Raw genomic sequence first — 16,529 nt, forward strand, 5'->3', positions numbered from 1 at the left:
TACAATAGATATAGCTCTGTTATAGTATTATAGCAAAATCCAATGACTATATTCAATCCAAACCCACTACCCCCTCCGCCTCCTTGTCCTCCGCCCTACCTTCATCCTCCTCCCCCGTTCCGGTCGTTTGTCTCAGACTGTGACATCTCTGCTCCAGCCCTAGGCCATGCTCAGTGGTAAAACATGCGATAATGTAACAAATTACAAACAGGGAAACATTTCTGCTTCATTTAAATGATAAGAGTCAGTCACAGAGAGGACAGGACAGCCCATAAATAATACATGTGTGTGTGCGTGTGCACGTGCATCTATGTGCATGTAGGCATGCGTGTGTGCGTAGATGGAGAGAGGTAGCAACATTTGAGGTACACTAAAGCAGCACAGTGGGATATTTGCTTCTGATATCCATCCTTCTTTTCTCCATCTATCCCTTCTCCTCCCTCTCTCTCTATCCTTTCACCGCATCCCTCATTCCCTCTTCTATATATCCCTCCTCCTCCCCCTTTGTCTATGCCTTCACCCCATCCCTCTATCCCTCATCCTACACCTTTCTCCGTCTCTCTCTCCATTCCTCTGTCCCCCTCTTCCTCATCCCTCTTTCCTCAGTTTCTTTCCTCTCTTGACAGGTCAGGATGAGAGTGTGTTATCAGTGAGGGGTTTGTCAGTCACTGTGTAGAGTGTGAGTACATGGAGGGGGGGAGAGAGGAGAGGAGAGAGGAGAGGAGTGCAGCAGAGGTGTGGAGAGGAGAGGGAGGAGAGGAGTGGAGGGGAAAGGGAGAGAAGAGAAGAGAAGAGAAAAATACATGATAGGAAAGGAGACGGGAGGGGAAGGGAGTAGGTGTGTGTGTGTGTGTGTTCATTTGTCTGAGTGTGTGTCAGCCCTATTGAACTAATGTCATCTGCAGGGCAGCAGGAAAGGGCATCTCATATAATGTTATAATACCCTCTAATATAAACCCACTAATATAAACACCAAACGCTAAGCTGTCACAACACAGGCCTCTGTCTGTCCACACATCAACTGCAGATAAATACAGCTCTCTGAAAAATATGACAGTGTTCTAATATCCAAACACAATTCAACACAACTGATTTAAAAAGGGACAACTGGCAGGTTCCTGATGTACAAAATATCGTTATTACCAAATGACCATAATACTGAATACTGTATTTAGAAAGGAAAAAATGGAAGGCCTAAAAAAGATCTCTATAGGTCTTTAAAGTTAGGTTATATAACCATAAAAACTATATTTTGATTGGTTATTGGATTAGTTTCATGAATCATCTCTTTAATCATATCTTGGAAGTTCCCTGTGGTCTGAGTGTTGTGGTGCAGTCAGCCCCAGGGTGGACAGCACGTCCAGTGGTCACAGCCGTGAGGTCTGGCTGGCATTTCAACCTTAATGAGCTCTGCTCAGGTTTCACCTGCTTCTCATGGGTTGGAGTGGAGGTCAGGTCAGGCTTTTAGCACATGTACACACACACACACACACACACACACACACACACACACAAACACACACATCTACACTAGCCCAACCACACCCTAGAGACACCCATGCCCACCCCAGACCAGCCCAGCCTGCCCAGACCAGCCTGCCTCACACCAGCCTGCTCACACCAGCCTGCCTCACACCAGCCTTCCCAGACCAGCCTGTCCAGACTAGCCTGCCTCACACCAGCCTGCCTCACACCAGCCTGCCTCACACCAGCCTGCCCAGACCAGCCTGCCCAGACCAGCCTGCCCAGACCAGCCTGCCCAGACCAAACCAGTCATGCCCTTACACCACTTAGTAAACTGAGAGCAGCTCCTCCAAATGTCAGTGTGGAGATCACTGAGGCACTAAAAGCTTTCCGCTGCCACAGGACTGGAATGGACAGGATTCTCTCAGTCCAGAGGAAGGGGGGAAGGGGGAGGGGGTAGAGATGAAGTTACAGGAGAAAGAGGAGAGGAGAGGACCGGCGAGGAAAGGAAAGAAGAGTATACAGTGGACGAGACTTATCACCAGCAGCACCCTCCTCTCCTCTTCAAGACATTTCTGAAGTTACGCTACCTTGGTTGAAAAGAGAGGGAAGGTAGCAAGGAAGAATGAGGAGGGGAGGAAGAGGGGAGGGAGGGGGGGTAACAAAGCAGTGCTGGAACGGGTTTCAAGGGGCGCGTGGCGCCTAAGTAGGATGAAGCTCTTCAGAATTCATTTACATCACTGTTACAACACCTCAGATCTCCATGCACAGGGCATTGGCTGGTTAGAGATTCCGAATGCACCCCCCTTCAGTCTCTTTCTCACCTTTCTCTTTCTTTTTCATTCTGTCTTTCCTTCTTTCTTTCTCTCTCTCTCCCTCTCCCCCCTCTCTCTCTCTCTCTCTCTCTCTCTCTCATAATGAAAGTGGTAGCAAGGAAGCTTAACTATCCTTAGACAGACGGTTGCCTCTCCTGTCTTCATCCCCCAAAGGCATTCTGGGTAGAGTCTTTAACTTCCCCTAAAGAGGACAGAAGGGGAAGCACAAAGGAGAAAGAAAGAGAAGGTGGGGGGGGGGGATGGTAGCGGGACGGAGTGAAGTAGAGAGAGAAATACAGCGATAGAGGATGGAGAGAAGGAAAAAGGGGTGAGAGAGAGAAAGGGAGAGAAAGGGTTTGTGTTAGAAAGAGAAATACGCTTTATCAGCAGTACCACAGTGTTCACCAGCCAGACTTAGGGAGAGGGGGATGTTGAGTGGGAGAGGGGGATGGAGGAGAGGAGAGGACTGAGCATTGAAGTTTTTGGGGGGTCCACCAGTGTGCTTCTGAAGAGGTTTTTGATGTGAAGTGAAGCAGTGCTTTGACTGTCCCGGTCGGTGTGTTTTTGTGTGTTTGTTTGTGTGCGTGTATTGCTGGTTGGGCAGGAGAGGGGGTTGTGGTCAACAGGAAGTAGATTATTGGCATGTGGGGTTTTAGCCCCAGGCTGTTACTGCCAGGGAAATGAGCTAGAAGATAACCTCCATGTTTAATTGACACATGTACACACTGTCACACATACACACATACATAGACAAAATCCCTGGCAGCTGCTAACTAGGCTGGTGTTGTGAGTGGCCACTGCTACCCAAGTACAGTGTGTGTGTGTCTGTGTGTTGTGATTGGTTGGTTGAGTATCACTAACTTGGGATTGGTCCACAGGTGCATGACACGAGCGTCAGTCTCTTCCTGGACGGGCTGGAGGAGGACGGAACGCCCTTCGACACGCAGCCTCTGACACGCCCCCTCTATGACATCCCGACAGACCACCCTATGCGTGTGGGGCTGAGCTCCAACGGTAAATAATCTAAAACAATCCACATGGAGATTAAGGACTAAGATTATAGTTTGGCCACAGTTCCATGGTTGGCCCATAGGTTTTAGTTTGACTTTCAATTTGGGATGAAGCAATACTACTTTCTAAGTATAAATGATTCGATCATGAAAGTGGTTATGTATCAGATACCGGAGCAGGGAGAGAGAGAGAGAGAGAGAGGGGGGGGGGGGTGAGAGAGAGAGAGAGAGAGAGAGGGGGGGGGGGGGGGGGTGAGAGAGAGAGAGAGAGAGAGAGAGGGGGGGGGGGGGGGGTGAGAGAGAGAGAGAGAGAGAGAGAGAGAGAGAGAGAGAGGGGGGGGGGGTGAGAGAGAGAGAGAGAGAGAGAGAGAGAGAGAGAGAGAGAGAGAGAGAGAGAGCGAGAGAGAGAGAGAGAGAGAGAGAGAGAGAGAGGAACAGACAGAGAAGTGACATCCTGTCTGTGTTGGAGGGCCACGCTGGGCCCTGAGAGGGGGGGCGTCTCCAAAGCTGTGGTATTGATCCTAGGTAGACAGGAAGACAGCATCTGATCAGGCTCTGATCAGATCAGGGGTATTGATCAGTAGTTGGGAGGTGTGTGTGTGTGTGTGGGGGGGGGGGGGGGGGGAGGGCCACACCCACGCCTTGCTGTGTGTCTGGAATGTTTATCATCGGATCGATCGGTAGAATGCTGATCAGGTGATTGATTAAAACCAGAGGGACGTGCTAGCTGCTATGAACCCTCATCATCGTGATGGGGAGGCTTGTGTGTGTTGGGGGGGGAGGGGGGCGTTTGTGTGTGTCTGGTTATTGTCCTCTCATCCTAAATTCCATCAACCATCCACAAAGACAGCAAGAGAGAAGAGGAGATGATGTCCATGGGTTGTCCATGTTCATACACACGTGCGGTCTACTTTGTGTGTGCGATCGAGGGCCTGTTTACATCTGCACGTATCCCTCCTCTCCCCTGGGCCAAGGCTTTTGAAAGGGCAGGCAAAGCACAGCTCTCCAACACATCCCATGGTTCCACCTTGGCAGCTGTGAAAGTGATGCAGCTCTTGTGAAGAACTCCATGTTAACCATGTGGAGCAGAGCCCCAAGTGGTGTAAAACTCCAAGTAGTTCCTCTTCAGTGGCTGACGGCCATGACAGAGGCTCTGGTCTTATACACAAGCTTACAGTGTAACCACATACAGCTACAGGGACCAGGAACACTCGAACGCTCGCTCTCCATCTCTCTCTTTCTCTCTCTCTCTCTCTCTCTCTCTCTCTCTCTCTCTTTCAATCACACACACACACTCAGAATCTGGAGAAAGAGTTTAAAAAGAGATAAGGGAAAGTCAAGCTTACGACACACAGAATCCAGAGAAGCACTTGAAAGACAGATGAAGAAGAGTAGAGCCTTGCTTGCATCATCACAGCAACAACAATGCTTGAGTGTTGACTGAAGGTAATCTGCTTTCGACACACTGAAGAAGACCTCTGCCAAACCACAGGGCTGGGGATATCACATGCCCACACACGCACACACACACACACGATATACATGAAACACTGTTTCCAGGATGGCAGTTGTTCTGACGTTCTCTGTTTTCGGAGGGAAGGTGTGCGTCTGACACCATGTTAGCTGGCTGGACGGAAGCAGGGCTGTGTTGTGTTGGACCCACTGAGAGTGTGTTATCGCTGTCTGCTACTGTCTCAGGACTGTCGGTCAGGACGGGCACATTTTTTATCTTCTTTATTATAAACACACACACACACAGATCAAGAGCCAGCAGCCAGCCTAAATAGCCAAGCAGTCAGCAAGCCAGCCAATCAGTCAATCAATAAACCAGACACCTAGAAAGTTAACTAATTAGCCAGGGAACAACCAGTCAACCAGCCAGCAAGCCAAGTCATTCACTGCGTCATCCAGCCAGTCAGACTTGGCCAGTGTAGAAGAGAATAAAGGCCCAGATAATGTAATCCAGTCCTGTGGATCCTGCTGACTGGCCTCTCTAGGGCTGCTCTCCATCTCTTCTCTCCTCCTCTTAATGTCCTCTCCTCTCTTCTCCTCCCCCTCTCTCCTCCTCTCCTCTATTCTCCTCCCCTCTTCTCCTTTCCATCTCTCTTCTCCTCTCCTCTCTAGAGCTGATCTGACATCTCTCCTCTCTCCTCCACAGGATCACATCAATTCATGGGGAGGATGCAGGATTTCAGATTTTATCCGGCCACACTAACAAACAGGTGAGATAAAGGAAGGGGTGGGTGGGGAACGGGAGAGACAGAGGGGGGGAGGGGAGATGGAGGGGAAGACAGAGAGCCAGGATCAAACAGCTTTAGAGGATTCTGTCTGCATTGAACGCTGGGCAATTAGCACATTGTCCACCGGTATTGGTCTGCTGCATTGACATGACTGTGGACCCCCTCTCCTCGTTTCTCCTCTCTCTTCTCCTCACCTATCCCCTCCTCCTCATGCAGAGAGATACAGGAGGTGTATTCTAGTGTCCTGCCCCCCCTCCACGCCCAGACAGAATGCCGCTGCCCCCCCAGTCACCCCAGGGTCCATCCCCTGGTGGAGAGGTACAGTACTGCTGCATGCATTTACCAGTTTGACCTCTGACCTCTCTCTCTGGTTTACATTAGAACGAATGGCTCGTTGGATCATTTGGAAGTAACGATACATAAGATACAGATACGAAATAAATAGGATGTATTGTTACTATTATTACACCAAGGTACTGCATTCCCAACGCTGTGGAGGATACCACCAACAACCGGTTGTTGAGACTGAACCTGAATGCCCACCCTCTGGGTTACATCAACGACCAGGACCAGGGCACGGCCTGGATCTCACACTCCCTGCCCCCGGACCAGCACCAGGACCAGGGCACGGCCTGGATCTCACACTCCCTGCCCCCGGACCAGCACCAGGACCAGGGCATCAACATCACCATAGACCTGCTCAACGGACAGTACCAGGTAGCCACTCACACAGTCACACGCACACACACAAAGTCACACTCTATTTAGACCATGGAGTGTTCATCTCTGTGGAGAGGTCCATGCACGCACACACTCACACACACACACACATATATACACATGCAAAAACACACATGCGCACACTGTGTGAGTGTGTGTGTGAGCGTGTTTGGACCTCTCTCAACATGTCCCCAGATAAAAGACACAAGCTCCAAACGCTCAGAGGTCTAAAGAGTGTGTGTTGTTGTGTGCATGCGCTCGCGTGTGTGAATGTGTATGTGTAAATGCATTTGTATGCATGCATGTGTGATTGCATTTGTGTGTGTGTGGGTCTGTGTGTGTGTGTGTGTGTGTGTGTGTGTGTGTGTGTGTGTGTGTGTGTGTGTGTGTGTGTGTGTGTACTAAGCAGGAGAATAAAGCAGTAATGCAGAGAAGCTCAGTAGGTTTCACGCTGTGTCTCCCTGCGTCCCAGAGTAGACTGTTGCTGTGCAGATAATAGATAATCCATGGCTCTTTAGTGTTCATGCATATTCCCCCTGTGTGTGTGTGTGTGCGTGTGTATGTGTGTGTGTGTGTGTGTACTGTCACGCTCTGAGTCTATACAGACAGACAGGAGAGCGTTTCTCTTGAGGTTTTTTAAATGGAAGCATTTATGTCTGTGAGTCTGCCTGTCTGTCTGCCTGTCTGTCTGGCTGACTTTGCTTATCTGTCTCTCTCCCTGCCTCTACTGTAACTGTGCATGTCTGGCCTTAATGGCTTTCTCTCTCTCTCTCTCTCTCTCTCTCTCTCTCTCTCTCTCTCTCTCTCTCTCTGTCTGTCTGTCTGTCTGTCTATCCTGTCTGCCTCTCTGTTTTTGTGTTTGTCTCTGTCTGTCTTTCTCTCTGTGTCTGTCTGTCTCTCTTCCTGTCTGTCTTAACTATGCCGGTGTCTGTCTCTCTCTGTCTCTCTTTTTCTCCCTGCCTGTCTCTCTGCCTGTACCTGTCTGTGTGCAGGTGTTCTATGTGATCCTACAGTTCCTGAACGTGCAGCCAGAGGCGATGCTTATCCAGAGGAGGCGGGACCAAGGGGCGGGGTGGGAGGATTGGCAGTACCTGGCTGCAGACTGCAGCCTCTTCGCTCTGGAGAACAACGGCCCGCTGGACACGCCCGGCGCTGTTAACTGTCTGCAGTTTCCTAGGTAACATCCTTCCCTCCTCTCCTGTCTTACGTCTTTCCTTCTATCCTTCCTTCCTCTTCCTTGACTATCATCAACTGTCAGATGATCTTCCAGTAGCTGAGTTGCTTCTTTCTTTTTTCCTTCTAAGCACCACACACACACACACACACACACCCTCGCACCCCAGTCCCTGTTCTAATCTGTGTCGGCGCGGTGAGAGACCAGCTCCATCTTTGATAGCAACAGAGGCTTCTGGGATATCAGGGAGCCCTGCAGCTCCATGGCCGTTTCTAGGAATTCTCCCAGCTCCTCTTGGCAAACTGTGTGTGTGTGTGTGTATGTGTGTGTGTGTGTGTGTGCGTGCTTGTGTGAAGCCTTTCCTGGCTTTAGTGTTGGCATCAGGCCTGTGTGTGTGTTCCCAGATCTCTCAGAGAGACGCAGAGCGAGACTGAAGGGGCTTGGCTGGGTTTATAAAGAGTTTAAACACAGGATCACACACATACACACACACACACACACTTTCTAGGATCAGGAAGTGTTTGATCTCCTCCAATCAGTGCAAAGAATCCCTCTCAAAGCAGGAAGCACATCTTCTATCTTCCGCCCCTATTGGCTCAACATGATTACCTCAAAGAGGAAGCAGGAAGTGGAGTGTTAGATGTTGATTAGGTTGATACAGGAGTGATCAGCTGCTCTGAGTGTTGGCACATTGGCATGCTGTGTGTCAGTGATTACACCAATTAGCCTTGGAGTGCCTTGGATGGGATATCAAAGGAAAACTGTGGTGTTTCAGAAAAGTAAGGGGTGTGTGTGTGTGTGTTGGGGTTTGGCAACAGATGTTTAGCACCAAAGTCTCTGAATTTTTTAACATTTAAAACAGATGCCACCCTGAGACACATGTGCACAAACACAGATTTACACACACTTACACACACACAGACATACAGTATATGTAGTGACCTCTTACCAGATATGGCCTGGATAAGTCTGTCAGCATTAAGCAAAGTAGGAGTGGAGGAGCAGGGAGGGAGAGAGATAGTGGGAAGGAGAGAAGGAGAAAGAGGGGGGAGATGCAGGGAGGAAGGAAGGGTGCGAGGGGAGGGGAAAGAATGGAATGAGAGTAAATGGATTGAAAGTAAGAGGTGGATTTCTACACACAAAAAGACAACAGAGATACATGGAAATACAGAGAAAAAGAAAGAGAAAGTGTGTGTGTGTGTGTGTGTGTGTGTGTGTGTGTGTGTGTGTGTGTGTGTGTGTGAGTTGATTGAATAATGCACGAGTAGCTCCACCTGTCGTACCTTGTCAGGTTGAAATTCACAAATCTCTGGAAGTGGTCTCTGTCTTAGACATGCACACACAAACACACTCAGAAATGCCACGCTTACACACACACACACAAGCACACTCACATAGTGACACACACCACTTCGACACACACACACCATTAATACACAGACACAAATACTGAAGTATCACACACCCACAGAAACACACACACATACACACACACTAAACCTAACCCTAATGGTATAAACTTTGTGTGTTCAGTGAGGTGCCCATCTCCAATGGCAACATCACCTTCAGCATCCTGACCCCAGAGCCTAACCTGCGGCCGGGCTACAACGACTTCTACAACACCCCTGCCCTGCAGCGCATGGTTCAGGCCACCCAGATCCGGGTCCATTTGAGGGGCCAGTACCACTCCAGCCAGGAGGGGGTGTCCGCCCTCCACCACTACTACGGCATCAAGGAGATTACCATCAGTGGGAGGTAGGTGAGACAGATGTCTGGACTCAGACATCCTCTCATGTGACGCCATGACAACCGTGACACCGGCACCCTGAAGTTACCTCTGTATGACGGGGGTAGTGTTCCAACAATATGTTGAAGCGAAGCCAAAGAGCCAAACAGAGAGAAGGAAAGAGAGGGGGCGAAACTGAGAAAGAGAGAGACACAGGGAAAGCCTAAGATAAATACGTGATATCAAAAAATACTTTCCACAATACTTTTTTTCTTTCTTGGTTATATTTATAGGAATTGTACCCTTGTTTTGCCATATCAATTTTAAAAGGAGCCACTCTAAAACCATTCACAGCTCATAATGAATAATATGTCTTCTGCTGTCATATGAAGATAACATTCTCTTATTAAGTTGTTAGTGAAATTGGTCTGTGTCAAGTGTGTGTATGTGTGTGCTTTCTGGAAAGATCTACAATGATGGGAAAATCACCAGCCATGGCAGTGTTGAGGCCAGACAGGTCTCGTCTGGAGTCAGGGGTCAGGGGTCATTGGTCAGGGTCCAAGGACCCATGGGTGGATGTCCCATCTCCTGCCTGTTTGATATGTGTGTTATTAGTGTGTCTAAATGAGATCCATTAGTGGAGGACACACACACACACACACTGTGTACAATCCCAGGTCTTCTCTGCTAATGTATTCCTCTGTTTGACGATTGCTGCAGGCACTCAATTTGTGTCACATTCCTCTTATCCTCCCCCTTCCATCTCTTCCTCTCTTTAGCGTAGCTTTGGCATGTTCTTAGTATGGTCCTGTGCTACAGAGCCTGGGACATCATGTCATACGTGTGAACACAATCTACGTTCCACTCTTATTGCCATGGTAATAGTGTCATTACGCAAGAGTAATACATCTCTACTATTACTCTCTGTTTCTCTTTCGCTCTCCACCCCTCTTTCTATCTCGTGTTTTGTCAATCTCTTCCTCCCTCTTTATTTCCCTCTCTCTCCCTCTCTCCTTCTCTCTCCTGTACTGTCTGAATAGGAACATAATCTTCTTTAATTAAGTGCCGGTTACAGTGAAGAGGTGAGACTTAGACACGCTTTCTTCCCTTCTTTTCTTCAGGGCCCTCCACCTTTTCTTCCCCCTCCCCCTCTTCTTTAGTTTCTCCTCCCCACTCTTCCTTCCTCAAGTTCTTTCTCTCAATTCCTTTCTCTCAATTCCTTTCTCTGTCTTCCTCTCTCTCTCTCTCTCTCTCTCTCTCTCTCTCTCTCTCTCTCTCTCTCTCTCTCTCTCTCTCTCTCTCTCTCTCTATCTCTCTCTCTCGTCAAGGTGTGCAGACAGACAAGTTGTCAAGACAAAAGCGCAGCTAAATGTGTGTGTGTGCGAGGGTTGAGGTTAAGTGTGTGAATTTGTGTGTATGTGTGTTGTTTGACATGAGGAGATTGAAATATCATTAGGTACTCTACCTACTGATGGAGGGAGGGAGGGTGGGAGGGAGAGTGGGAGGGAGGGAGGGGTGCAACAAGAGGCAGGAGACGAAAGAAAGAGAGAGTGTCTGAATATGAATATGAATAATTAAAACGGTGACCTGCAGCGATGTTTGTGACTAGTGTGTGTATGTGCCTGTGTGCATTTCTTTGTGTCTGTGCGCGCGTGTGTCTGTGTGTGTGAGTGCGTCTGTGTGTGTGTGTGATTGAGACCTGTCACGGTGGCTGTAGTACATCACTGTGTGTCTGTGATATTTCCACTGACATTTATAAATAAGGAATGGGTCTAATGGGTGGATGGGCAGAACAAGACAGAGGAGAGAGGGGGGGATAAGTGAAAGAGAAAGAGATTGATGCAGAAAATTGAATGAAAGAAGGCGTGTTGGAGAGTGTTACCTGGTTATAATACGAGCTGAACTGAACCATGAACTGAATGTGTTGGACATGACCCAACTGTCCTTGTTGCCCCTGGTAATCAGGACACTGGTGTTCAGTAGACCAGCGCCCTCTTGTGGTGGTGGTCGTTAAAGCAGGCTGTTATAGGAGACCAAGTGGTCTGAGAGGTGGTTGGTTGGTTGGGAGGGTGGACATCCACCTGAATGAACTGATTTAAAAGACATTTTCTTTTGTGTGTGCTGTGGATCGTCAAAATCCAAGTCTAATGAACTGCTATGTGCTTTCTCTTTCTCTCTCTCTCTCTCTCTCTCTCTCTCTCTCTCTCTCTCTCTCTCTCTCTCTCTCTCTCTCTCTCCCCTTCACTCTCCCGCTCTCTCTCCCCCTCTCTCTTCCCCTCTCTCTCCCCCCTCTCTCTAACCCTCTCTCTCCCCCTCTCTCTCCCCTCTTTTTCTCCCCCTCTCTCTCCCCTTCTCTCTCCCCCTCTCTCTTCCCCTCTCTCCCCAGGTGTGAATGTCATGGCCATGCTGACATGTGTGACACCAGTGTGACTCCCTACCACTGTGTCTGCCTAGCAGAGAGCCACACAGAGGGGGACAATGTAAGTAACACACACACACACTCACAAATACTCTGTCTACCTCTTCCACACACACCCACACACTCACACATACTCTCTCTACCTCTCTCACACACACATACACACACTCACACACACACTCACACATACTCTCTCTACCTCTCACACACACACACAGAGACACAAACACACACATATATACACACACAGACAGCCAAGCACAGACAATATGAACCCCCTGAGGAGAGAACCCCCTCCCGGTCTTAATTAAGTAGTTTCCTACTAACGACATGGAGAGGTCTTTTCTAATGACCTAATTGAACAGCACACATACAGATGTGCACACACACACAACAACACACTTCAAGGCACCAGAACAGAGAGCAGCCCAGTAGGAACTCTTATGTAATGTAACCCTGACCCTAACCCTGGTTAAGTGTTGTTATACCTGCTTACATTTACATTTAGTCATTTAGCAGACGCTCTTATCCAGAGCGACTTACAGTAAGTACAGGGACATTCCCCCGAGGCAGGTAGGGTGAAGTGCCTTGCCCAAGGACACAACGTCAGTTGGCTTGACCGGGAATCGAACTGGCAACCTTCGGATTACTTACCTTACCGATTCCCTCACCGCTCAGCCACCTGACTCACCACCTCTGCTTAAACACCACTGAATTCTATTGAGCCTAAACTAGGAGGAGTTAGTTAGTTGTTACAGCTTCTGTAGTGTTGTGTAGACAGCCATTCCAGTACCTAGTTGTAGAGGATGAATCAGAGTTGAGGTGCCACTGTGGCCTTGTCCTGCTGAATTATGCAACACAACTCATGAATGATTCATTCCCAGGCCCCACCCTATTTGAGGTGCTTTCTCTCTGTGTGCATGTGTGTGTGTGTGTGTGAGCATGTGTGTGTGAGCATGTGTGTGAGTGAGCGTGTGTGTGTGTGAGTGATCATGTCTGGTTGTTGTTGTTTGCCCTGAAACACACGGAGGCTATAAGCAGATGGGCAGACCAAACTGTAAACATCAGCTGCAAACACACACACACGCACGCACGTGTGCTCAAACGCACACACACACACACACACACACACACACACACACACACACACATACAGACACATGCCTGCACACACATGCACACAAAAAACACTTTTGCCACTTTGGCCCCATGCGACACTCCCATGTCATTCTTAGGGGAACTAGGTGGTGCGTGCATGTGTGTGTGTTCATAGTGTGGTGATCCCCCCCCTCCCCCCCCCCCACCCTGTCACTCTCCTGGGTCACACTGCAAATAAGCGTTCCAGTCGACTAGAACAATGACATTCCCTCCACATGCATGTCTAATAAGCTGCCTCTCTCTCTCTCTCTCTCTCTCTCTCTCTCTCTGCGTTTATCTATCTCTTTCTCTCATTTATCTTCCTCTGCTTTTTGTCCATTCACTGATTCCCTCGTTCTCTCCCTCTCTCTCTCTCCCTCTCCCTCTCTCTCCCTCTCTGTGTTAACTCATAATGATAATAAAAGGCTTTCAGTAGAGTGCACCAAAGAGATTCCTTTTGAAAACACACTCAACCGCCTTTCAACAAAAGAGCACTCCTTTGAAAGATTTGTCGAAGTAACCAGTGTGTGTATATATGTGTGTGTGTGTGTGTGTGTGTGAGAGAGAGAGAGAGAGAGAGAGAGAGAAAGAGAGAGAGAGATCCTGTCCTCAGTGACTGGTGAATATTCAGACATGTGTCTAGTTAATACCAGAACAGAAAGACTAGGGAGATATTGGTCATTAATATTGCATGTGTTCTGCTAGGACCGAGGCTGTGCGAGTGCGTGTCTGTGTCTCTGTGTGTGTGTGTGTGTTTCTGTGAGTGTGCACATTTTCAGAGGATGACCGGTGGGACTGGGAGCACTGTGAATCTGAACATACTCACACACACACATTACACACACACACACATTACACACACACACATTACACATTAGACATATACACTCAGGCCTCTTGGCAAACACACAAACTTATTTTGCTTCCAGTAAGTTTAGAGTGTAGAAGTGTGTGTGTGATGTGTATGTGTGTGTCTCTGTGTCTGATCGGTAGTGACAGTAAGTAGAGGCCATGGTCTCTGTTGGCAAAGCATGCTAAACCAGCAGATTTTCACCCCGCCAAAGGTTAACCCTGTTTCTGCCCACACGCACACACACACACACACACTGAGAAATACACATACATACAGGACACACAGTCAGACACACACACACACACACGTCAATGCCACGACCTTTCCAGGGGGAGCGTGAAATTGGCCATGGCATTCAAGATGGGAGGAGCTGCCCCTGCAGATCACCTCCTAAACACACACACACACACACACACACACACTCTGAATAAGTGTGTATAGTAAAGACACACTCAGCAAGAGAAGGGCTTGGTTCCCCCACAGTTAGCTCTCATGGGACCGATCCACAAGTTTCGTCACTCAAGGTGACATTAATCAAGTGCACCCAAGGTGTCTGCCAGTATTACTGACGGTGACTGACCCATGTTTGATTCACACAGACATGCAGCCCTGTTCTGGTAGGCATGCTCCTCATCTAAAACAGCTCTGGATCCATGCCAGCCTTCTTAAAACACAGTTAGGATTGTAGGAACAGAGTTGGAATTGTAGAAATAGAGTTCGGATTGCAAAACCAGATTAGGATCAGCTCAATCGCAGAGAAAGGCATATTGTTAAGTATTCAGCTCTCATTAACTTCATAAAAACACACACCAAACCTCTCTGGTGTGCCTCTGTCTGTGATAAGGCTTACACACACACACACACACACACACACACACACACACACACACACACACACACACCGACAGGCCAAACTTCCTAATTAGCAGGGAAAGAGAGGAAGCGAATGACTGTTGAATGAAAGAAATGAAAAAAAAATGTTGCGCTCATTTGCTATGGTAATGTGTGCTGCTCACATACTCACCTCAGTGTTGAAGAAGAGGAGGACACAGAGAGAGATGGAGAGAGAGAGAGCGATGGAGGGGGGAGAGATGGATAAAGAGAGAGATGAGAGAGAGAGAGAGATGGAGGGGAGAGAGATGGATAAAGAGAGAGATGAGAGAGAGAGAGAGATATGGAGGGGGAGAGATGGATAAAGAGAGAGATGAGAGAGAGAGAGAGAGATGGAGGGGGGAGAGATGGATAAAGAGAGAGATGTAGAGAGGGAGAGAGATGGAGGGGAGAGAGATGGATAAAGAGAGAGATGTAGAGAGGGAGAGAGCGAGGAAGAAAGAGTAGACTGGAATGTCTCTTGGAAGTGTGGAATGAAACACACCTTTGATTTCTGTGGCGTTCTGGAACAAGCTTGCCTGCCAGTGCATGCTAATGGAGCTGTGTTTCAACTGTCCAGGGCTGCTCTGAAATCTCCACAGACACACGAGTATGTGTGTGTGTGTGTGTGTGTGTGTCTCAGGAGAGTATCCCTGCTGCTTCATCAGATCCAGATAATAATCACTCAACAGGGAACAATTGCAAACACGCACGCACACACACACACACACACACACACACACACTCATGTACAGATGCGTCATTTAAGTTTGAAATCCTTTTGGAGACGTGTGTATGTGATGCATTCATGTAACTACAGCCTATTCCAGTTAGTGTGTATGTGTGTGTGTGAGTGTGTGTGTGTGTGAGAGACAGAGGGTTTGCGTGTGTGTGTTTTAGCTCTATACATTAGCTCTTCAGCAGGTTTTCCAGCTCATTTAAAACAAACAGCATTATTCCCTGTGTGCGTGCTGCTTCTGCTGACTTCACTGCACATACATACACACACTACACACACATACACACACTATACACTGAAACACACACACATTTTCAGTACTGACTGACATGCATGCATTATAGTGCCTTTGTACCCCCCTCTCTCTACCTCCTCCCCCGTGTGTCAGACAGATATGGACTCCAGCAGGTTGGTGTGTGTCACAGGGGAAACCCATGTTTTTTAATACATTTTTAATCATTCCATTTGATGCCCCCCTTGTCCAGCGTAATGTGTAGTGACTGGTGAACACAATCAAAGACCTTCACAGCTCCGCTGCAGTTTTCCTTCTCTGTTCTCTCTCTCTTTCACCCTCCCCTCTCCCTCTCTTTCTCTCTCTCCCCCTCTCCCTCTCTCCCCCTCTCTCTCTCTCCCCCTCTTTCTTTCTCTCCCTCTCTCTTACAGTACCTTTTCTTCAAGGGCTTGTCTCCCTCTGTAAAGATACAGTTCTACACTTACGTGTGTGTGTGTGTGTATTCTTACGTGGGTGTGTGCAGTGCCAGCGCTGCGCCCCCCTCTACAACGCCAAGCCCTTCAGGTCAGGTGACCAGCTCCAGTCCTACAACTGCCGACCCTGCCAGTGCCATGGCCACGCCCACTCCTGCCATTACGACATCACTGCTGACGCCCACCCTCTGGAACACTACCGGGGAGGGGGCGGGGTCTGTGACGACTGTATGCACAACACCACAGGTGATTACATACTGTATATTTACAGATATACACATGTATTTAAACATATATTTGTATACACGTAGTACAGTAACTTTCAATCCTCCCTGATCTCTCACATTCCTCCCTCGAGCCCCTCACCCTCTCTCCTTCTCCAGTGTTAATATAGAGTCTATAGACTCATATGTACTGTGGTATGATACTTCTAATGGATATTTACTCTGTTATCTTCTCCTACAATCCTCCCCCACTCCACACACACACACACACACGTATGCATACAAAACACCTCACTCACACAAACACCCACACACCGTTGGGTTTGAAGGAAGGCAGTGTGAGCGCTGTGCCAGTCAGTTCTACCGTGTGGAGGGGGCGTACCCTGGGGAGGAGGGGGCGTACCCTGGGGAGGAGGGGGGGTGTCGGCCCTGT

The 16,529-nt window shown here is 48.6% G+C and overlaps 1 protein-coding gene across 1 annotated transcript in view; it reads left to right on the plus strand.

Annotated features, from left to right (window-relative positions):
- Nucleotides 1–16,529, plus strand: part of ush2a (Usher syndrome 2A (autosomal recessive, mild)) — a 269,485-nt gene that overhangs the window by 83,685 nt on the left and 169,271 nt on the right. Inside the window, exons 3-11 of the mRNA XM_067260969.1 lie at nucleotides 3,158–3,293; nucleotides 5,448–5,511; nucleotides 5,746–5,847; nucleotides 6,003–6,246; nucleotides 7,242–7,426; nucleotides 8,957–9,178; nucleotides 11,536–11,629; nucleotides 15,923–16,118; nucleotides 16,426–16,474. Of these exons, the coding sequence (XP_067117070.1) occupies nucleotides 3,158–3,293; nucleotides 5,448–5,511; nucleotides 5,746–5,847; nucleotides 6,003–6,246; nucleotides 7,242–7,426; nucleotides 8,957–9,178; nucleotides 11,536–11,629; nucleotides 15,923–16,118; nucleotides 16,426–16,474 (1,292 nt within the window). The remainder of the gene's footprint in view (nucleotides 1–3,157; nucleotides 3,294–5,447; nucleotides 5,512–5,745; nucleotides 5,848–6,002; nucleotides 6,247–7,241; nucleotides 7,427–8,956; nucleotides 9,179–11,535; nucleotides 11,630–15,922; nucleotides 16,119–16,425; nucleotides 16,475–16,529) is intronic.

Source organism: Osmerus mordax, chromosome 22 (genome assembly GCF_038355195.1).
Source record: "Osmerus mordax isolate fOsmMor3 chromosome 22, fOsmMor3.pri, whole genome shotgun sequence".
Classification (NCBI taxonomy): domain Eukaryota; kingdom Metazoa; phylum Chordata; class Actinopteri; order Osmeriformes; family Osmeridae; genus Osmerus; species Osmerus mordax.